Source organism: Taudactylus pleione, unplaced genomic scaffold (genome assembly GCF_031769625.1).
Source record: "Taudactylus pleione unplaced genomic scaffold, aTauple2 ptg000250l, whole genome shotgun sequence".
Taxonomy (NCBI): Eukaryota; Metazoa; Chordata; class Amphibia; order Anura; family Myobatrachidae; genus Taudactylus; species Taudactylus pleione.
In genome coordinates this window covers 11,972,741-11,996,053 of record NW_028284652.1, presented here as the reverse complement: position 1 = coordinate 11,996,053, position 23,313 = coordinate 11,972,741, and the positions used below count along the sequence as shown (strand labels likewise).

Sequence of the window (23,313 nt, the reverse complement as noted above, 5' to 3'; positions counted from 1 at the left end):
GAGATTTCTGGTTTTCACAGGAAAGGATGGCCGGCCTATAACCAAATGTTGGCTGGATGGCCTCGTAGGTCTTCCTCAGGGGCCTACCCATGGGTAGGCCTTCCTGTTGTTGATGCTTGTTTTTTCTCGGGCCATGTGACCCTCGTGTGCGGCTCGCTGTGGCGCCTCGGCTGTTTTGCCTTACTAGGTGGCCACGTGGTCTTCTGTCCACACCTTTTTAAGGTTCTAGGCATTGGTTTCCTTTGCCTCTCAGGATGCTTCCTTTTTGGCGACGGATTCTCCTCTCAGCACAGGAGCGTCCCCACCCTTGGTTGAACTGCTTTGGGACATCCCCAAGGTCAACCCTGTGGACCCTGAAGTAGAAAACAAGAGATATGGTAAGAACTTACCTTTGTTATCTCTGTTTCTACGAAGTCCATAGGGTCCACAGGGCGCCCGCCCTGACGCACCTGGCTTCATATGGGCTGTGTGGCTGGTCACCGGTTTTCCGTCTCCCATTTCTGTGAGTATGGTTATTGAGTGTTCCAGTTTTCTCTCTCTTTTTCTCTCCTCCTCTGGCCTTTGGCTACTTACAAACTGAGGTGCCTCTGGCTTGGGGGTGGGGTTATAGGGAGAGTGGACCCAGTGCATCCTGGGAGCTAAAAGCTTTAACTGCGTGGTGCCCGGATTTGGTTCCCAACCTATACCCCAAGGTCAACCCTGTGGACCCTATGGACTTCGTAGAAACAGAGATAACAAAGGTAAGTTCTTACCATATCTCTTGTTTTTGGGTGTGAGATGCGCAAAAAGGCATGGGTGACTATCACACCCAGATCTCCTGTCACTTTTTACAGGAGATTGAGTAGGAGAAAACAATTGAATCTTCCCCATGGTGTACAAGTTGCATTTCATTTGCAACATTAGCGGATGAGTTGCACACGTATCGCATACCTAGGATAGCACTGATCATGGTGAACAGTGAGATGCATTTGAGATTTTTTTCTTAGAATGGAGCAGGACAAATACTGGTCGTCACAGTGACTGAAAAATGCATCCTGGTGTCAGATGTGAGCTAGGAAGTAGTATACTAAAACCTAACAGCCAGGTAATTGGTCTTTCACCTACAGGTAATCAGAATCTGCCCAACACTCCACATCTTAAAGTGACCTGTTTATTCTACTAGGTGCAGTTCCTTGTTGCTCAAGCAAGGCATGACCAATGCAAAAATTTATTTTAACAGCAGCGCTTAGTGTGGCTAGACATCTGTTGCTGGAAGTAGCTAAACTTTGTAGCTGCTATTAACTGGTACCTGTGACCTATATATGATGATTTTTTAGCAAATTTGCAGGTCTGTGCTTTAAGTTAACATATCCTTTAACTAGCAACACTAGTCCACTTTCTCATGGACCTTCATCCTCTGCTGTGTGTAGGTGACTGTACACTTCAAGAAGTGTTTTGTAGCAGCTGGAGAATTCCCACTGGTTGCTTTCTTTTTATGTAATACCATTAGGTTCATTACATGCACATGCTTCATTGTATTCAGTTGCTATGGTGTTGAGCTTGGTATACACAAGCTCTTAGGAATTCAGTAAACCACATGGGCTATAGTCTCTTGTCAGTGTGAACTTATTTATTTTTAAACACGTAATTTTGCAATACAAGTTTATAGCAATGAAAATATGTACAGATACAATGTAGGGAACAGTAACCAAGATTAAATAAGGGAGGGGGGTATAGGGGTGGACATGTAAGAAGAGAGCTGGAGGAATAGGTGAGAAAGATGCATATCCACAGCCAAGTACAAAAGAGAGTTTGAGAATCACTGACCTAAAGTAAGGGTGTATAGTAATATGTCACATACCGAATATAGTTATCGTCCTGCACGCAGCTGCTGCTGAACTACATATGCCAGCGTTCCCATGTTTGGCATGCCCTGACAGCAAAATTGTGGCAGGACATGCTGGGATGTGTAGTTTCACAGCAGCTGGAGTGCCAGATGTTGCCTACCTCTGGAATAGATCTGTGTACATGTTATTGGTTAAGGACCCAATTAGATCAAGACCTGGAGGAGCAACATGGTGAGTCATACTGGTATAAAATTCAAACCGAAGAAGCTGATGTCAAATATTTAACCACATAACTGGTGTGGCTACATGTGATGCAAGCGGAGCCAGAAGTGTTCCATCTGACAAGGTCGCATCACATGTGACCATGCCACCCCGCTGTGTCACCTGGTTTTTGCAGAGAATATTGTCAGTAGAACGGATTTCCTCTGACTCCCTGGAACCCCACAGCAGTGATCCGGTGCTCTTTAAAAAGATACTGTACATCCACAGGACAATTCTACTTTTTTTTTTTTTTTTTTAAACTAACCTGGTTACTTCAAGGTTTAAGAGAACCCTTTGTTACACGACAAGTACAGTTTGCCTGCTACCAGCTGATGTTTTCGTCTACACTTGGGGCCTGATTCAGATACAGTGAATCTGGGAAGTATTCACAACGCTTCACTTTTTCCACATTTTATGTTACAGCCTTATTCCAAAATGGAATAAATTCATTCTTGTCCTCAAAATTCTACACACAATACCCCATAATGACAACGTGTAAAAAGTTTTGGGTTTTTTTCGAGATTTTTGCAAATTTAATATAAAAAATAAATATATATATATCACATGTACATAAGTATTCACAACCTTTGCTCAATACTTTGTTGATGCACCTTTGGCAGCAATTACAGCCTCAAGTCTTTCTGAATATGATGCCACAAGCTTGGCACACCTATCTTTGGGCAGTTTCGCCCATTCCTCTTTGCAGCACCTCTCAAGCTCCATCAAGTTGGATGTGAAGCGTCGGTGCACAGCCATTTTCAGATCTTTCCAGAGATGTTCAATTGGATTCAAGTCTGGGCTCTGGCTGGGCCACTCAAGGACATTCACAGAGTTGTCCTGAAGCCACTCCTTTCATATCTTGGCTGTGTGTTTAGGGTCGTTGCCCTGCTGAAAGATGACCTCAGACTGGGGCGACGGTTCAAGAGTGCTCTGGAGCAGGTTTTCATCCAGGATGTCTCTGTACATTGCTGCATTCATCTTTCCCTCTATCCTAACAAGTCTCCCAGTTCCTGCCACTGAAAAACATCCCCACAGCATGATGCTGCCACCACTATGCTTTTTTGTAGGGATGGTATTGGCCTGGTGATGCGCGGTGCCTGGTTTCCTCCTCCAAACATAACGCCTGACATTCACGCCAAAGAGTTCAATCTTTGTCTCTCATAGGTGCATTTTGGCAAACTCCAGGCGGGCTGCCATGTGCTTTTTACTAAGGAGTGGCTTCCGTCTGGCCACTCTACCATACAGGCCTGATGGTTGTCCTTCTGGAAGGTTCTCCTCTCTCCACAGAGGAATGCTGTAGCTCTGACAGAGTGACCATCGGGTTCTTGGTCACCTCCCTGGCTAGGGTCCTTCTCCCCCGATCGCTCAGTTTAGACGGCCGGCCAACTCTAGGAAGAGTCCTGGTGGGTCCGAACCTCTGCCATTTACGGATGATGGGAGGCCACTGTGCTCATTGGGACCTTCAAAGTATCAGATATGTTTCTGTACCCTTCCCCAGATTTGTTCCTCGGAGGTCTACAGACAATTCCTTGGACTTATGCTTGGTTTGTGCTCTGACATGCACTATCAAGTGTGGGACCTTATATAGACATGTGTATGCCTTTCAAAATCATGTCTAATCAACTGAATTTACCACAGGTGGACTCCAATTAAGCTGTAGGAACATCTCAAGGATGATCAGTGGAAACAGGATGCACCTGAGCTCAATTTTGAGCATCATGGCAAAGGCTGTGAATACTTATATACATGTGATTTCTTAGTGTTTTTCTTTTTTGTTATTAAATTTGCAAAATTCTCAAACTTTTTACAATTTGTCTTTATGGGGTATTGTGTGTAGAATTTTGAGGACAAAAATGAATTTATTCCATTTTGGAATAAGGCTGTAACGTAACAAAATGTGGAAAAAGTGAAGCGCTGTGGATACTTTCCGGATGCACTGTATGTACGCTAATGCAATCGCAGCAACGATCCCGTACACAGCTGCTGTGCGAAAATATGGTAATGCTGTAGCCGCCTTGAATGTATTGAGATGCCCATCAGTGGCTTCGTAGATCCAAGCAAGTGCTTACAAACACAGTGATGGTCACATGTCCTTTGAAATCGACCATCTGAGTAACGCTATGGGTGTGGAAAATAAGACACTGGCGCCAAGTTTTCTGTGCACAGGTTCGCAGTAGTATCCTCACTGAATGGCATTGCTAATTTCCTTGGAGTGTGCATTATGTGACTGGTGAGGCTTGCGCAGTTGGCCGATAATCGCTCAACTGCGTAAATATTGGCATTGCATACATATCTGAATCAGGCCCTTAGCACAAACTTGTTTGACTGTAAATAATCACTTAATTTTCTACTTGGAATTATTCAGGGTTTTAGTACATAAGCACTACAGTGTTCCCACTCATGTGTTGGGAGCTGCTAGGCACACGAGTTGTCCAGACTCGTAAGGTAAGACCCATGGTGAAATTGGGTTTTGTGTCCAGCGCTGACCTTAGGGGTAGATAATATATGTTTAATCTAAACCAATGTGTGACAAAATTACAAGAGAGATTATGTATGTTAAGAATCGTATTTAATATTTATATATTGTATCATATAGAGGAGTCATAGTGCTCCTGTTGATCTAATTATTGTCAAAATAAGTCATCCTGTGTATTTTGGCTCGTAATGGGTCAGGTCAGATGGCTTCTTTAGGGTGCCTCTTTCCGTATGGCATAAATGTGCCTACGTCTCCCTATAGCCAGATGTCTTAAACAATCCAGTGTATACTGTTGTGTATGTGAATGTCCGATAATGTCCTATTGAACTTTCCTCAAGAGAGGTATGCCTTGTTGATATGTAGTGTAGGGTATCGGTCTGCCCTTGATAAGGGGTGACCTGCCATATGAGTAGCTGCGTCATACGTCCCTTCACTTCAAATGTCCCAGTCAGTAATGCATGTAAGCACACAGACAGGGGCGGATTCCCGTGCTCCTGTCCATACCAGTTGTCGTGTTCAATCTTGTTGTGCACTGCTGCGTCCCGTCTGGTTACGGCATCTAGCCTCTCCCTTCTCATTCAGGGGCGTCTCTTGCCGGCACAGTCTCCCCTGTCCACGGAGCGAGAGTATCGGTGTGCAGCGTGTTGTTCATCCCCGCTGCCCAGGTAACCTGCATGCAGTGCTGCGTCACATGTCAACGTGTTTCAGCTAATAGGCCTTCCTCAAGGATGTGTTTATTCACTGCTGAATTTACTTTATTCTTTAAGGAAGCACTATAATTTCAGTAATAAATGTTATTGACCCTTTCATTGTAGTCATATACAAAATACAGATATAAGGAGATATCTGTTTTCCCTTGCACGGAGATACCAGCCTGTGACCCACCACCCTTTTGAACATGCGCACAGGAATACCAGCCTGTAACATTCCTGCCCTATAGTCCAGCACAGTGATACCAGACTGAAATAATACGAAGGTGGTTCAATAAATAAGATAACAAGACCTCTCATTGCGTAAATTTACTCAACTCGTGCATTTGTTACAGCGGTACACCAAGGCATCTATCCCGGCTAAAAATAAATCTGTCAAGCGCTTGAAGCTAGGACATGACAGCTTGTTGAACTTCTGTCTGTTATGAATTGCCTTCCACCCAGGTGCTTCTTCAATGGTCCAAAGAGATGGCAATCACTTTGTGCCAGGTCAGGGCTGTAGAGAGGATGGTCCAGTACATCCCAATGGTAGCGTCGTAACAACTCAGTGCATCAGAGTGCTGATGCGCTGTCTCAACACCCGGCCGGCTCTATTGGACATGTGCGAGATCTTACAAGCATGCATAACTCGGCAGCTGCCGCAGCCAAGGACAGTGCTGTCCCTGCTATGGTGCGGCAGCTGTCGGAATGGTCAGTGCCACTGATCGGTCATACATTGAGTGGAACATTGGCGCACTATCTTGTGGATAGTAACACCAATAATGATGGAGGTGCATCCCCCTCCCCCCCACACCCTTATGTTTGAAGCTTAGCAGAGGTGGAGAGTCCAACAGGGAGTGGAGTGAGTTACAGAAGTGGGTAGCAGCATGTATGACATTCTGGAGGTGAGGGTGGAAAGAGGTTATCATTTGGGAAGAACGGTTGCGGTCGTTTCGTTGGCAGTGTAGGAGTGTGTTGGGAGCAATATCTTCTATTCTGAGCTGGCTAGATTAGCTGGAGGTTTCTTGAGTCTGACAAAATGTAATTGTGCATTAAACAGTGCATAAATTAACCGTAACATCACTTTCTCTAGTATGTCTGTAATTGGGTGTACACACCCCTTTTATATACTAGCATGTACACACACAGGACCTGATTCAGACCCACTCGCAAGCGGCCGCTCGCTCGTTCGCGGCCGATATTTCCAATCTGCGCATGCATCCCAATGCGCGTGCGTGAACCACTGCGAGTGGTCTGGAAGGGCTTGCTCGCCCAGCATAGACAGCCCGTCTGAATGAGTGACAGGAGACGTTTGTGGGTGGTAACAGGGGCAGGGCACTACTATTGGGGGAGTGGAGGTGCGAACGCAGGCGTGCCGGAGTGTTGCAATGCCGTTTCAGAGGCGTGTATAATTAAAAAGCAGCGTCATAGTTCACTTCACTTGGTGGAATTTCACACTGAAGTGCTTGCGGCAGGGTATAGTCAACCTCAAGTACTGCGATCGCATTTGATGCTGCTCAATGTACTAATGGTTTCATGCACTTCCTGTAGATGACGTACGCAAGTGGGCGTGTTTAGACAGTCTTGTGGGCGTCTACAAACAAAAAGTGATCGCTCGCCAAAACAAAGTGGGAGTGCTTATGACTTGCCTTGCGAGCGGCTGCCTTGACGTCACTTAGCCGAATTTCCATACGCTCTGTGCGAGCGATCGCATCTAGCAAGCGGGTCTGAATGAGCTCCACAGTGCATAATGCTGTACTAATACTCCAAGACGCTACATACCTGCAGAAGTCCTGTTATGAGGTCCTCAGATTTTATCTGCTCTAGGGCCCAGGAAATTCACTCTGTCTACTTTATGATCTATGTAATGGTCCCTGGCCACACAGTTCTATTTTACTTTAACATCCATAGTTGCATTAAACCCCATTGACTTAACTAGATAATAGAATTTAGTGGAGCCACTGGTAATACAATTTACATTTTGCAGCATATTGTGATAAAACAGTGTGTAATTAATTCTAAGTTAAATTGTGTGGGTTGTCCTGGCCATTGTTGCTTTTATGCAGTTTTATTTTTCTTGAATATCTTCTGTATGAACAAGGTAAAAAAAAAAGTAATCTAGATATTTTATCATTTCTATTACTCCATTTATTCAATCTACATTTGAGTCCCCTACAGCTAATGTAGTATATAAGGTTACCAAATACAGATGTGTCCTCATACACTATAGCTGCAGTCGCTAAACATCCCCTCTCGGGTCTCCGGGTCCTGCCTGACTCTTCTTACGCCGAGTGTCGTCCTCGCTAGAATATGTGACTTGGTCACAAACTGATGTCACAAGCCGCTTCAGGAGACTGCACTGATTAATCCGATATGTGACACTTGTGTGACTGAGTGTGAATCTCTATATGAAGCGATATGATGCAGTGGCTGCGCCTTTTTTCCCCACCAAGTTCCGTTGTGCTTTGTATACAGATTCAACAGCACACGGATATACATGTATTAAGGCTACGCGGTATGTTTACTAAAGTGCGGGTTTTTAGAAGTAGAGATGTTGCCCATAACAACCAATCAGATTCTACTTAATATTTATCTAGCACCCTCTAGAAGATAATAGCTAGACTCTGATTGGTCGCTACGGGAAAGATCTCCACTTCTGAAACACCGCACTTTGGTAAAATTAACGGTCAGGAAGGGCATAGCATGAGTTTTGCCACAAGGACCAGACGTTGGCATTTACTTGGGCAATTTCGCTTCTGATACATGTATCGAGAGATTGTCAGGTTAACCAGAGCCACCCTGGATGAAAATCTGTATGTGTATTTAGAAAAACATTTTCCCAAGTTTCAAAGGAAGGTAGAGATTTTTCTTTCCAGAGTTTTTATTATTTTTTTTTATTATTATTTTTGGGAAAATTTCCTGTTTTATGGGTACAAAATAGAAAGGGAAAAACCGTGTACAGAATAAAATATGGTCATCTGCAACACTGAAGAGAGAATACATGAATACATAGTGCTTTGCAAATCTGGGAATGAGAGTAATGATCAAAGGGGTCTATTTACTAAGCAGTGTTAGGAGACAAAGTGAAGTTAGAAAAGCTACAAGCCAATCAGGCTGTGTTTGAAAAATGACAGTTGGGAGCTGATTGGCTGGCACCTTATCTCTTTTCACTGTCTCCTAACACTGCTTAGTAAATCGAAATCTAAGGGGTCTATCTTTTCAGCATTAATTTTATAATTGGATATTACTATTTAAACGGATTTGTGCAGCCAATGGCACCGCCACCACCAGAGCAACTGGGTGGAGGGGGAAGGGAGCAGGTGCCATTCCAAATGGAAAAGGGGTTGGAAGTGACACCGAGGTTTTGTGAGCTAAGGAATTGATGCCCCTATAGAACGCCCCCTTAAATCCCATACTCAAAAGAGTTTGTCGAATAGAAGGCTAGGTTACCATATTAAAAGCCTTAGCCACCACCAGAGTCGGCAAGAATTACATATACACGGTGTGAATGAAGTTTATAAGTCTCCTGGTATTATCTGCGGCGTGACTTATCCAGCTTAGATCCTGATGGTGCAGAAGAGATTTTGTGGTGGCACCTTATTCCAAGCTAATAGTATGAGTTTATCTGTCAGTACATGTAGCAGCGCTGTCTCATTTGTTTAGTGTACTGACCTTTGAAACATAAATCACTCTGCTGCGTGCACATTGTTATTAATATGTGGAAGGCAAACATTGGAACTGGCAGACTTCGCTTTCATCAATTCCACAAAGTGCTTCTGAAAAACATGTCATGCAAAGACTTCAAACTAAAAAAAAATAGATTCACAACGATTTGGTTTAAGATTGCCTCAATGTTAATAATTTTATTTATGTAGCACCTTTCTGTTAATAATAATTGTTTTATTTATGCAGCACCTTTCTGTTAATAATAATTGTTTTATTTATGTAGCACCTTTCTGTCAACAGGACTCAAAGCACTCAATATATTTTTTCAGCGGTTGAGGCAGCCACTTAGGTTAATTTGCTATTTAAAGTAATCTATGCTGGCACTGTATGCGGAACTGATAATTAATATCAGTCCCTACCACATACACACTAGGGAAGCCCATTAACCCGCTACTATGTTTTGTGACTTTAAAGTACGAAGCCGGCTTATTCAGAGGAGAGCCACATATTTACAGGGCTTGACAAATTTTTCCAAAAAGAGGAGCCAGGATGAAAGTGTAGGAGCCAGACGACCGGCCCTCAAAAAAATTACAGGAGTGAGTGAGGAGCACAGCTCTGTGTGTTATGCAACTGTTATACACACTATACCAGTCCACAATATGGTCACAGTTGAATGGATACAGTAAAATGGAGGCCCCCTTACTGCTCTACCCAGCTTCCATGCTCCACCCTCCAGTAATAACGGACATTTCACATAAAATAATGGTGCCAGAAAGTACAACAAAACCCCCCTCCCCTCCTGGTCACACCATAGACCCTACTACCAGAGAGCTCTATGCAACTGGAGATAGGAGACAGTAGACAGCTGGGACGTACAGGAGGATCAGCGTATACTGGGACAGACCGCATGGGTCAGAGCAGGACAGGATGTAGTGAGTCGTCAGCAAAGGCCAGGACGGACAGAGGCACAGCAGTCACCGCTGGCGACACTCAGCACATGCACTCATGTGCATGATATGAACACCGCAATACTATAGGCACGAATCTCTGCCAGAGCTGGTGAGGATATGCTTCCTCCCTCACTGCAAAATCTAGTAGCCAGGCAGCAAAATCTGGTAGCCATGGCGACCTGGCCCCCGGGATTTGTCGAGCCCTGATATTTATATCGTTGTTTTTTTTTTCCCCATTTGGGTTACTGCACAGTAGTAACCATGTTATCTTTTCAAACATCAATTTTAATAAGGTCATAGTAACATAACTTTTCCCATACATTTTTTTAATTTTTTTTTTTTTTTTCGTAGTTTACCAACTTGTAATTTTAGGTTTAGTGTAGTTATTAATGTATTTATAATTAAATTTTTTTTTTTTTAATTCGAATACATGTTTCTGAAACTACTACAATGATTACCCCCAAAAGTGCAGCTAGGATGCCTCCTGTTTGCATTAAAGTATCCCTTCACACTCGCCTATGGGCTTGATTTAATTCAATGCAAATTAAATGGCATCGGGGGGACAGCTCCCGGAGCTATTCAATTCAGCATGCTGTTAACACCGACAAAGGCTTTCTTCTCGCATCCCTCCTGGGGTGCGAGCAGAAATCCATCAAAACTACAGGCGCGATGCTGTTTTCTGCCCTTAGCGCAGCAGAAACATCATCACGCTGGGCAGTTTAGTCGGAGAATGACGGTTCTCGTGAAAAAACACCATGTTTAAGGCGCGAGGGGCATGAGAACCGGCATTTTCCAACAAAACAGCGCGCTCAATTTAATAGCTTCGGGAGCTCCTTCCCGGAGTTATTCAATTTGCATTGAATAGAGCCCTGTGTCAGAGGTTCCCAAATGCGGTCCTCAAGGCACCCCCAACAGTTCAGGTTTTACAGATATCCATGGTTGAGCACAGGTAGTTAAATTAAATTGACTGAGGTACTAATTAAGTCTCCTGTGGTCAAGCATGGCTATCCTTAAAACCTGGACTGTTAGGATACCTTGAGGACCGAGGTTGCGAACCTCTGGCTTATGTGGTTGAAAATAATCATAATCATTTACCACCTTTCACCCAAATGCAATTTTTATCTCTCTCCTTACTCCTTTTTATATGGTGATTGGACTAATGTAACGCACTTCATTTTTCTTTCTTCCATGTCTATTTATACCTGGTGTTAGGATCATGAATTATTGGGAAGATACTCATTCCAAGTGCCTTCACACAATTCACACTTATTATCATATATTCAATTTATTGTATTGGATAATATTTTGGACTTTTCTATTGATATCCTACAATGTACATCTTGCATATCCATTTGAACCCCCTATAGGAAGTACCATAATCTCCAATTGGGACATTCCATGAAATATCCAATACGTGATTCTGTAAAAATCTGTGGTTGTGTATTTTTGAGTTTTCAACATAGGTTGACACATTAAATTAAAGCTTTCTCATAGGTATTAAAAAAAATTATGCAAGCTCTTGAAACAAAGAGCTGAGCTAAATTATCAAGTAGAAGTTTCCTTTTATATCCTACTGTTCATGCTAGTGCAGGCAAGGGAGGTACAAAAGGCACTTTTGCATGTTCTCGCTCAAAAAGGAGGTGTGGTCTATTGGAAAGGGGTGTGTTCTTAAGACACATCCCCTTTTCATTACTGTAGGGGTTGAGCCGCAGCTCCAAAGCACTCTCTGCAGTGTGAACATGCGCACGTTATCTATTCACCCGTCAGTGATTGGTTCACCGAAACTTTCCCCCAGCGGGACACTGCTGTTTCAGTGGGGCGCCGCCATCAAGGCAGGGTGCATTTTAGGGTTTTAAATACGAGCAAGGCGCAGCGCCCCCGCTAAAACAGCCTGGCAGGAACACTTATGTCCCGCAAGTGATCTTGAATGGTCCACTTATTTGTTAATTTTACTATTTATGTGCTTTTTATATTCTGAGGATTTTATTTGTTGCTCCTTGAGTGGTAATGATGACTCAAGGGATAGTGGCACAATTTAAGGATTTTAAATAATGAAGCTAAGATAATTTTGTCTAGAGAAGCAAAGGATCAGGCATGAGTCTGGAGAGACACGGGGCGGGCATGAGGCTGGAGAAGCTCGGGGGTGCAGGAGGCTGGGCAGACAAATATTGAATATATGATAAGTCTCAAATGGGATGCGGTCAGAATGCTGGCCGCTCGATTTCCGGCAGTCAGAATGCTGACGCCGGCATCCCGACCACCGGAATCCCGAAGGTAGGTACTGGAGTTAGGTTAACTGGTTAGGCTGGATGGAGGGTTTGATTTAGGCACCGGGGAGGGGTGGGGTTTGGTTAGACTTACTTACATGGGGGCGTTGGTATTCTAACCTGGTTGGGCATACCGTGCGCCGGCATCCCGTACTCAACCCGTCTCAAATGTGTAAAGGTTCAGTGGGCACTGGTAATCCATTCCTTCCCAATAATTCAGGATCCTCACATCAGGTATAAATTGACATGGAACAAAGGAGAATCACACAATCTTATGGGTCAGTCAAATTAAATAACTGCTTAATTTATAAAAATACAATTTATTGTTTTTAGTACATTGTGTCACAGGATTAGTATAATGCATAACTACTTGCTGGTATACTTGGCGTAGTCACAAGACTAGTTTTGGACTTCACAGGCCATTGTAGTGGCACAATATTGTTTTTTATTTGTTTTTTGTTTTTCAGCGAGGTGAGATCTATAATAAACAGTTTTTTAAGGTTAACGTCGCTTTTAATTTTCTCATCTCTGTGTGCTGCATAGAAACTCACGCTTTGTTTAACCAAAACAGAGCATATTTAGCTGTGACAGTCTAGTGGTGCTGACCTCCACATTGCTATGCCTTGTTTTTTCGCGCATGCAAAGTTGTTTTCTGAATATTTCCATTATGTAGAGGCTGCACGTTCAGTGCTTCTAAATTCTGCCTCATATATTTTGGTATTGTTTTGTTTAGACCATGATTATGAATTTGAAATATTAATACCTTTTATAATAACAATATATTACACTTTCCAATTTATTTATTATGAATTATATGAAGTGTAGAAATAAGGGTATTGTTCAGAATTTGCTATGATGTCATGTACACACAGCATATCTGGCTATACAGTTCTCACTAGTTTGGTGTCCTCTTAATAAAAGCAGACATCAACTGACTGGTTAGTCAGTATTCTACACACACAGGTATGCTGTAAGAATAGGCTTATATCTATATAGCAGTCTTTTCGAAAATAGGAATGCTAATGTGTGAATCAGACTAAATTCTATTGAATTGTAAATTGTCAATGTAGGGACTAAGGTTCCCAAAGTGTTGTAAAATGCTTTAGATAAATTTAATAATGATGTGCGTCATATATTCCATTCAATATATGTGCCAGAGTCTGGGTCCCGATTAATCTGAGGTTGCAGCCCAGGTTTTCCAGTTGTCTGCTAACTGGCCGGTGGTTTCAGAGATTATGCTGTATACAGTTTTAGTGGCAGGAAGCTATAGGAATGGTTGCCTGGAGCAAAAATTAAGAGGAAGATGTCGACCCACAGTTTAGAAAGGCTGAGATCTTATTTCTCTCACCATATATGATGGAATGTTCCAGGAAAAGTGTCCTCGTCTGTGTATGTCTGAGGCGGTAGGATAGATTTTGTGCAATCTGGTGGGAATGTGTGTATCTTCATTTTAACATTTACATGTAAAGCAGCTTGCAGTAGTTTCTCTACTTTCTGACCATTGGTAGATGTTTTCAGAGGAGATGGCTAATACCGTGTATCCACTATGCAACATTACTGAGCGATTGCACGATTACGACATTGTAATCATGCAATCGCTCAGTAATCGGGCACAGATTGTGCACATGAATGTCGGAAACGACCAGCGATGTGCACTCCAGCTGGTCGTTTCCAACATCAATCATCGCCCGGACATGCTGGTCAATCTGCCGATAACGACAGACCATGTTCGGGAATGATTGATGTGCCTACACTGAACGACTGATAGTTCAGTGTAGGCACAGCACAGACTGTGAAACAATTGCAATGTCGTCGTAATCGTGCAGTTGTTTCACAGTCTGCTAGTGGATGTGCCCCTTTAGTTCTCCTCCAACTCTTAGAAGATCTGGAAAGTTTGGAGGCATGCTTCTCAAGAAACCTGCATTACCTGCCATCCAGTGCTCGAAAGATGGCATTTATAATGCCAGGGCAGGAACAAGAAAGTGGGTTACAAGAATGGTGACTAAAGAACAGGGTAATAAGGGGAAGAGAAATTGCCATAGGGTGAGAGAGAGAAGGGGGAAAGGACAGGAGTTAAGCAAACTTCATATGATGATCACAGTTGACTACATGGCAGGCCTGTGCAAGGAAAACATACCACTGAACTAAAACATCATAAACAGAAGATATAGGCTGTAACCTAGTTTATATTATAGAACACATGCTAGAAAACAATTACAAAGTCATACCAGACAATACTATGTGCCATTTATTTTAAAGATTTTTCTGACCTTAACCAACACTTTTTTTTTCTTTTCAGACCATGATGACAGGGTTGGTTCAGGATATTTTGTGAAGAAGCGGAAGGGACGGGGTCCCTTCCGGGCTAAAATGTATAGTGAAGGGCCTCCTAAGTATCGTAACCCTGGAAGTTACCCACCCAATCCTCGCTCCCGATTGGACGATGAAGATGGAGATGTCCCAATGAGTGATGCACATGACTCTCTTCGTCTAAGATTGTGAGTGGCACACTGTATCAGCCAGATTGGCTAATGGCACTGCCTACATAACAGTGACACACAGACTTGCTAGAGACCTTGTCACTTTGTCTTTCTGTGTCACATGCACCATGGAAACTGTGGAATGAAAATGTTAGTGTGTGGCATTCTGTAAAATTCTTTTGGGTTGAAATTGTAATAATTATATTGCTGTATCAACCGTACAAGCCTATACATATTAGTATTTCTAATTATTTTCTCCACCATCACCCCCCTTGCAGCAATCCTTACGTTCGTGGAGGGAGAAGGAGGGATGAGAGACAAGGAAGAGACAGGGGAGGCTCTCATGGGAATGCACCCAGGGACAGTTCTCACCATGATAGAACAGACAACAGAGAGGAAAAAAATAACTGGTACAAAGTCACGGTAAGTGAGCTGCATGAGAAGGTGGTAGTGACTGCTTCTCTAAGGTCCTTTATTTTCTTACATGCTCAAAAGGGAATCTGGAAATGCAGAGGAACCCATACGTACCATTTATAACACAGTTCTGGAAATGCATTATCTGTTCATCTCATATTTTGTGTCACCTCAATGTGGAAGAATTCTTTTCTACTGGATGTATGCTATGTGCCATTCCGGAGCATTGTGTTCGAGGGAGAACGTTCAATGACGGCAGTACTATAGATGGCCAATAGGTGCACAGCCATGCATCGCCACGATGCCTGTTGGCGCATCACTTTGAATTGAATTCCTCCCAATATATTGCAAATGACTGTGTAACCCTTGTTAATGTCAAGTGATGCTGATTTAGGAGTGAATTGCAGATGCACACTATTCCGGCTATTACAGTATGGAAATCTTGCTTGTTTTTGCTTGCGACTATGGGTTGCAAGCTGAAATAAGCGAGATACGCTGCCTGGAAAAGCCCACTATTCAATAGCACTCACGGTTTTGGAGCTCACAGATAATTCAATTAGCCCCCTAGTGTTTTGTTGTAGCTCTAAAGCTCTAATAAGACAGATTACGTCCTATTGAAAGGAGAATGTTCTATTTATTGTCTACTGTTTTAAACTTATTTACCTGAAAATACTGTACATGTAGACGACATTTTGTTGTGTTTATTGCTGGAAAGTGAAGTTCACAAATCCTGTTACAGAAGGTGTTTATTAGGTCAGACACAGTAGCCGATACATACCTCAATTGTTCCTATTCTTTTTTATTAATTAGGCTAATTTTCAATTCCTTTTAGTTGTTTTACCTGTTGCATTCTGTTTCTTGTGTAATCAGATTCCTCATGGGAAAAAGTACACTAAGGAGTGGTTGATGGGCCTCTTGCAAAACGCCTGCTCCTTGCCATTTACTCCAGTTTCGGTGAGTTTTTTTATTTTTAGAATAAAACGATACTGACCTCACCAGTTCTACTCCTATTTTTCATACTTTTTAATATATATTTTTCTATTTGAGCATGAAATACCTGATGTGAATTTTATCTGTTCCTGTACATAGTATCATTGTGATCATTCTCGGGCCCACTTCTATGTGGAGGACTCTGCAGTAGCGAAAGCTTTAAAACAGATTTCACGGACTTTCACAGACCGAGAGAACTTTAAGGTATGAAGTCATTTTACCTCTAGTTCAGAGTAAAACTGATCCAAATGATGGATTCTCCTCGTACATCTTTGTTAGCCCAGCTCTTTCTGCTTTTAATTTTGTCTATTGAATTTCTGAAGTGTGCATAACTGAATTGTATACTGTCCATTACATCTGTATATTTTATCTTGCTCTCTGCTCTTCAGATTACAATTTTGACTCGTCCATGCCCCCCTCCAGTCCAACAAAAGGATATGACTGATGAGGAATGTGAACATTTTAAGGTATATAAGATATTCTTAGCATATCTCCCTTATTCACATGACTCTTGCTTATATTTCCAGCAACTTAGACTACGTTGTGTCCTCAAAACCATAGCTACCCTGTGTCACTGTCCCTTTCACTCCACAGAGTTGCATGCAGAAGAGATATGATGGAGCTCAGCAAGCTATGGACATGAGTGCATTGCGTATGGATCCAGGTACACTCATGAACTTGTTTCCCCATTATTTAATCGCCCTTCATTTTCTGTTACTTACCCTTGTGTTTCCATGATAGACCTGATTGCAAACAAAGTGGAGCTCATTCTGAACAGGAAGTCTTGTATGCAGAGTATGCTACAAGTCATTGAAGAAAATGTGCCAGAGGTGGGTTTTCTTTTTTTTGTTTTTAACTGGGCTTAAGTGTGTATGCTAAATATTGCATATATTATTCTAGTAGCACTGCCGATTTCTGTGGCTGTATTACTGATTAGGTGTTCCAGTTGAGATCAAGAAGGATAATTCTGGTAATCACTTCTACAGTGTGATTTTTAGGGATAATTACTGTGTTGCTTATCAACCATGTTACCCCATACCCATGATATGACAATATAATTGCTTGTGTAGCCCCATGTGATTTATATCTGACTGATGTGTGTTGTTTCACCATTCATTCAGCTGCTGTCCTTGGATCTCAGTGACAACAAAATTTATAAACTGGAACATATGTCAGAGATTCACCTCAAAGCTCCTCATCTGAAGATTCTCAACTTGTCTGATAACTTGGTGAGTCTTCTCTACCATCTCTTTAACCTGTCTACTGATGCGAGTCTTCTCTATTTGTCCTCTAACTTGTCTGATGACACAGCTAGTCCCTTCATCTTAATCTTTTTAAGGGCAGTAAACCCTTCCCCCTAGATTTTACACTTCTCGGTAGGTTTTTATGAACACAAAGACATTTTAATGTTGTTTACTTAAGTGAAATGTTCAAAATAAACCTGTACAGCAGGCCTGGTCAACCTGTGGCTTTCCAGCTGTTGTGAAACTACAAGTCCCAGAATGCTTTACCAGCTGATCTGTGGGAGGGTATGCTGGGACTTGTAGCTTCACAACAGCTGGAGAGCCACAGGTTGACCAGGCCTACCATACAGGGAGGCGTTTTCAATAAAATATAAATGAATATAACAGCAAAGATCAAAGGGTATGTTTACTAAGATGGAACTTGTAGGGTTTAAGATAGCAATAATATTTTGCACTTAACATTTTAAATCCTGCAGCTATTACCAAAGATAAGCTTAGTGAACATACCCCAATGACTTAATGATAGTTTCACTAGGACAGAAAATCTCAGAATTGGATATGGATAGTCAGTGTTACTTTAGGATGAGGCAATTGTGTTTTCCGCCATGATTTGGTTTAATAATGTATTTTATCTAAAGCTGTAAAAACATTGGCCCTCATTCAGAGCCGCTCGTAAGCGGCAGTACGCTCGTTCCGAGTGATATTTGCACATCTGTGCATGCGTACGGTTTTTAGTACGCATGCGCGAACCAGTCAGTGCGGCCGAAAATCGTTTGTTCGCTATATAGCGAGTGCCTGCTAATTTGAGTGACAGAATGAGGCGTATGTGGGTGGTAACAGGGGAAGGTGCTTGAAAAGGGGGAGTGGAGATCAGAACGCAGGCGTGCTTAAAGGTCAAAGCGGGCGTTTTATGGGTGTGCATAATTAATACAGCAGCGTCATTCACCACGTCACTGGGTTATTTTATAGTCAGAACTGCTCGCAATATTGTGGTTGAAAAAACCAACCACAAGAATAGCGAGCAGTTCATACGCTGTTCGATGTACTCGATTAATCTAATAAATAGCGGACATGACGTATAATGCGAGCGGCCAGGGGGCGTTTTTATCAAATAAACGAGCGTATGTTTTGCTGGCTCGTTCAGACATGGAGGCGGCAACAGACCGCAAAGAGCGAACGGTTCATTTGAATAGCCACCCCCTTTTTATGAACGAGCGAGCGCTAATTGCGAGCGGCTCTGAATGAGGGCCATTGTTTTAATAAACTGATATATACAACCTTACCCTTCATATAATTGGTGCCTCAGGGAGTGATTCAATTGTTTTGGGTGCCGCAATAATTAAGACGCCCAATGTAGCAATTCAACTATTTTTTGGGCACCCATTTTTTGTTGCGCCCATTTACACAGGATATAGCCGTTTATAGAAACATAGAATTTGACAGCAGATAAGAACCATATGGCCCATCTAGTTTGCCCTTTGTATAGCAGCTAAACCCATTTAAAGTACTGCTTAGGGCGCCCAAACCACGGACTTTTCGCACATTTCTGCCTCCTCAAAGGGGACGAGGAGAAATGCCGGCGCCTACAGCTATTCGTGCCTGAACAGAGTAACAATTCAATTACTCCGCCAGGCGCCTGGTACTGATAGCCGCCGGCGCTAACATTTGTTTCGTCCCATCAGTGTTGCATCACCTTAAATAGCACATTTTTCTTCTTCGGGGTTCAGGCAGGCTCTGTTTTTACAAATAAAGGGCTACTTCTGCGGAATTCCCTTTATCGGATCATTTAGTTGATCGCAGGGCTACAGCTTGGCGAACGCCCTGTTGGAGGTATCAACCTCAGGGACGTTTGGCTGCGTGTTATCCATTTCCAGAAGTTCCTTGCACGAAATGGAACCCATCCCCTGTAGTGGCCATGTGATATGGTTAATTGCAAATGCAAAGTTACCTATGCCTTCATTTTCTTCCCTGAAGGTTGGGAAGGTGGAGGTTTACCGGAAGTCCATATACCTTCCCTCAAATGCTTCTGAGGCCTCAGAGGTTTTTTTGTTGGTAACATCAGAGATGCAGCCACACATATTGGGAAGGCGGTTCTGGATTTCAGTCTCCTGGCTTCCAGTGTCTTGGCAGCAGCTGTGGCGGCTCGCCGTTTCCTGTGGTGGCATTCTTGGAGGGCAGATGCTGATTCCAAGATAGGCCTACAATGCTTCCCATACAGAAGTTTTGTTCGGTCCTGACATGAACAGGATTGTGGGCATGTTGGCAGCGGTTAATTCTGGGTTTCTGCCTTTGGCTGCGGCTTCAGGGAGCCTTGCACCTTCTCCTTTCAATCCTTACGTCCTCAAGGTTAGCCCACAGGTCTGGCCTTCCCAAGGCTGTCAGCTTCCAGTAAGGCTGTCAAACCCAAGAAACAGGCCTAGAGTACAAGACGTCCTGCTTCCAAGTCCGAGGATTAACCCTCAGCCTAACGGGACGGGCCTCCCTCTGGGGGATCCCAGGGTGGGAGGCCGACTTATTCAGTTCACCCAGTATTGGTGTCAGACCACCGCAGACACCTGGGTAAGAGAAATGGTCTCTCACGGGTACGCCCTCTCCTTCCTCAGAAGACCTCCCCATCAGTTCTTCTGCACTGGCCTTCAGTCAGACAAAGACAAAGCCTTACAAATCCAGAAGGCCGTACAACCCTTGCTTCAAGCAGGAGTCATAGTACCTGTCCCGTTGCCCCAGAGTGGTATGGGTTATTTCAATCTCTTTTTGGTTCAAAAAACGAACGTATCCCATCGGCCTATCCTCAATCTCAAGTCCCTGAACAAATTCTTGAGGGTACCTTTGTTCAGGAAACCCTACGCTCAGTTATACTGGCTATGAAACCTGGGGATTTTATGGTGTCACTGGAAATTCAGGATGCATTCCTGCATATTCCAATTACTTCTCCTCACCAGCGTTTTTCTCAGGTTTACTGTTCTGCAACAGCATTTCCAGTTTTGGGCTCTACTGTTTGGCCTCTCTACTGCACCTTGGGTGTTTACCAAAATTATGGCAGTAATGGCAACCCATCTGCGGCTGCAGGGGGTCTGCCTGTTAGCCTACCTGGACGAATTTTTACTGTTGACAGGATCTCCAGGGGTACTTCACCACCACCTACAGCTGACAATATCTGTGCTTCAGGAGCACGGGTGGTTGATCATTTGGAGAAAGTCCTCCTTGACTCCGTCCCAGAGGAGGCTCCATCTGGGAGCTCTGTTGGATTCCTAACAGCAGAGAATTTTCTGACTGCAGAAAAGATCTCCACTTTGCAGACGTGAGTGTGCAGCTGCCTCCACAGTCGCCAAGTGTCAGTCCACTCAGCAGTGCAAGTACTGGGGTCCATGGTATCAACATTCAACATGGTGGACTATGCCCAGTTTCATTCCAGGTCTCTGCAGAATTGATCCTCTCCAGGTGGAACGGATTACCCCATCGGATAAAATCTCAAACGAGGGTGGTCTCTTCAGAGGTGCGTCTGTCCTTTGCTTGGTGGCTGCAGATGTGTCTCCTCACCAGGGGGCGATCCTTTTAGATTCCTGACTGGGTCCTCTGGACGACGGACTCCGGGGTTGGGGTGCAGTGACGGGTCCACTCTCATTTCAGGGTAGGTGGACAGCTGAGGAGTCTGCCCTGCCAATCAACATAATGGAACTTCGGGTGGTCTTCAGGGCCCTGCAGCAAGCCAGACTCGTACTTCACGGAAAGCCCGTGCAAATTCAGGCAACCAACGCCACAACCGTGGCTTACTTCAACCATAAAGGAGGAACTCGAAGTCAGGTGGCAATGACAGAGGTGTCACGCATTCTGACATGGGTGGAAGGTCATCTCCCAGCCATATCAGCAGTGTTCATTTCAGGAGTTCTAAATTGGGAAGTGGACTTCCTCAGCCGTTATGACGTGCATCCCAGGGAATGATCTCTTCACCAAGTAGTGTTTCAGCTCCTAGTGGACAAGTCGGGCCCTCCGAACGTGGACCTCTTGGCTTCTCGACACAATCACAAACTGCCAGTGTACGGGTCCAGGACAAGAGACACCATGGCTCTCTTGGTAGACGCTCTGTCAGTCAAGTGGACCTTCCAGTTTCTGTACCGGTTTCCTCCACTCTTCCTTCTTCCTCAAGTACTTCGGAAGTTCAGACAAGTAGGCGGCACTGTCCTGCTGGTGGCTCCAGCATGGCCCAGACGTCACTGGTACTCAGATCTTCAGAGTCTCTCCATCGACACTATGTTGCTGTTGCCTCGATGTCAGGACCTGTTGTCTCAGGGTCCTTGCCTTTACCCGGACCTGGGTAGTCTGTCTTTGACGGCGTGGCTCTTGAGCCATCCCTACTAAGGTCCAAGGGTTTTTTTCTGGCTCTGTGGTTAACACCATGCTCAGAGCACATAAATCAGCCTCTGCCAGGATTTGCCACAGGCTGTGGCACACCTACTTTCAGTGGTGTCGTCCCAAAGGTTACGATCCCCAGGTGTTTCGGATATGTAGAGTTTTGGCTTTCCTGCAGGGGGGATTGGATCTTGGTCTCCAACTTGCCTCACTGAGGGTGCATGTCTCTGCTCGGTCAGTGTGGTTCTAGCGAAGGATTGCTCCTCTTCCTGATATCCGCACTTTCCTACAGGGTGTCCTTCACATTCAGCCTCCTTTTGTCCCTCCTGTGGCGCCTTGGGATTTGGCTGTTGTCCTTGGGCCCTCCATTTGAACCCCTGGACTCAGTGGTTTTCACATGGCTTGCTTCTAAGACTGTTTGTTTTTCTTCTGGCTATTGCTTCCTCCAGAAGAGTGTCAGACTGGGGGCTCTCTTGCCGTTCCTCATTTCTAGTTTTTCAGCAGGACAGGGCGGTGTTTCGGACTCGCCCTGGGTTCCTTCCTAAGTTGGTTTCTAGTTTCTACATTGAGAATTTTTGTACCGGCCTTTAATTCTCCAGACCTCTCGGCAGGTGAGGCCTTATTGGATGTGGTACGTGCCCTCAGGATTTATGTGGACCGTACCAGTTCCCTTCATAAGTCAGACTCCTTGTTTGTCCTATACGGATTTCACAAGAAGGGATGGCCAGCCAGTAAACAAACTTTGGCTAGATGGCTTCGCATGGCGATCTCTGAGGCTTAAGCTGGGTACATAAGTAAAGATTTTCTATCCAACTAGTTGATTGGTTGGACTGAAAATCTGCTAACGTATGGGAGTAAATGATCAGCAATTTGCTTCTAAATGCCAGAAAACAGATGAAAATGGTCGTTCAGCCACGTTTCTTAAATGTTTGATCTAAACAATTTGTTCAGACAAGTTTTTGTCCATTTTCCGGCATTTGGGAGCAAATTGATGATTGTCATTTGCTTTTATACATTACCAGATTTTCATTCTAACCAATCAACTAGTTGGATGGTTGGACAGAAAATCTTTGTGTGTACCCAGCCTAACACTCATGAGGACCTTCCAGTGCCGCCTTCTGTTACTGCTCATTCTACTCTACTGTGTGTCCTTCGCGGGCAGCTCGCCGGGGTGCCTCGGCTATTCAGCTTTGTAAGGCGGCCATGTGGTCTTTTGTCCAGATTTTTTTTGAGGTATTATGCTTTTGATACCTTTGCCTCTCAGGATGCTTCCTTCGGGCGGTGGATTCTCCTCTATGCACAGGAGCGTCCCCACCATTGAAGGTACTGCTTTCGGACATCCCCAAGCTCACCCTGTGGACCCCTATGGACTCTGAGGTAGAAAATGAGAGTTATGGTAAGAACTTTTTTGTTCTTTCTACGAAGTCCATAGGGTCCACAGGGCACCCACCTTGACACACCTGTGCTTCAGATGGGCTTCGCCCTGGTCACCGGTTTTCAGTCTCCTTTAGTGTGAGAATGTGATTCTTGAGTGTTCCAGACTTTCTTCTCTCTCTTTTATCCTCCTCCGGCCTTTGGCTTGCTACGAAACTGAGGTGCCTCTGGCCCGGAGGTGGGGTATAGGAGGGAGCCCCAGCGCATCCTGGGAGAAAATTTTTGCTGCGTGGTGCCCAGATGATTCATCACCTATATCCCAAGGT

General features: G+C 44.0%; 1 protein-coding gene across 1 annotated transcript in view; it reads left to right on the top strand.

Moving 5' to 3' along the window:
* Positions 1-23,313, top strand: part of NXF1 (nuclear RNA export factor 1) — a 54,593-nt gene that overhangs the window by 19,802 nt on the left and 11,478 nt on the right. The window contains exons 2-9 of the mRNA XM_088480112.1: positions 14,435-14,633; positions 14,894-15,038; positions 15,900-15,983; positions 16,119-16,223; positions 16,409-16,486; positions 16,614-16,683; positions 16,761-16,849; positions 17,141-17,248. Of these exons, the coding sequence (XP_088336238.1) occupies positions 14,435-14,633; positions 14,894-15,038; positions 15,900-15,983; positions 16,119-16,223; positions 16,409-16,486; positions 16,614-16,683; positions 16,761-16,849; positions 17,141-17,248 (878 nt within the window). The remainder of the gene's footprint in view (positions 1-14,434; positions 14,634-14,893; positions 15,039-15,899; positions 15,984-16,118; positions 16,224-16,408; positions 16,487-16,613; positions 16,684-16,760; positions 16,850-17,140; positions 17,249-23,313) is intronic.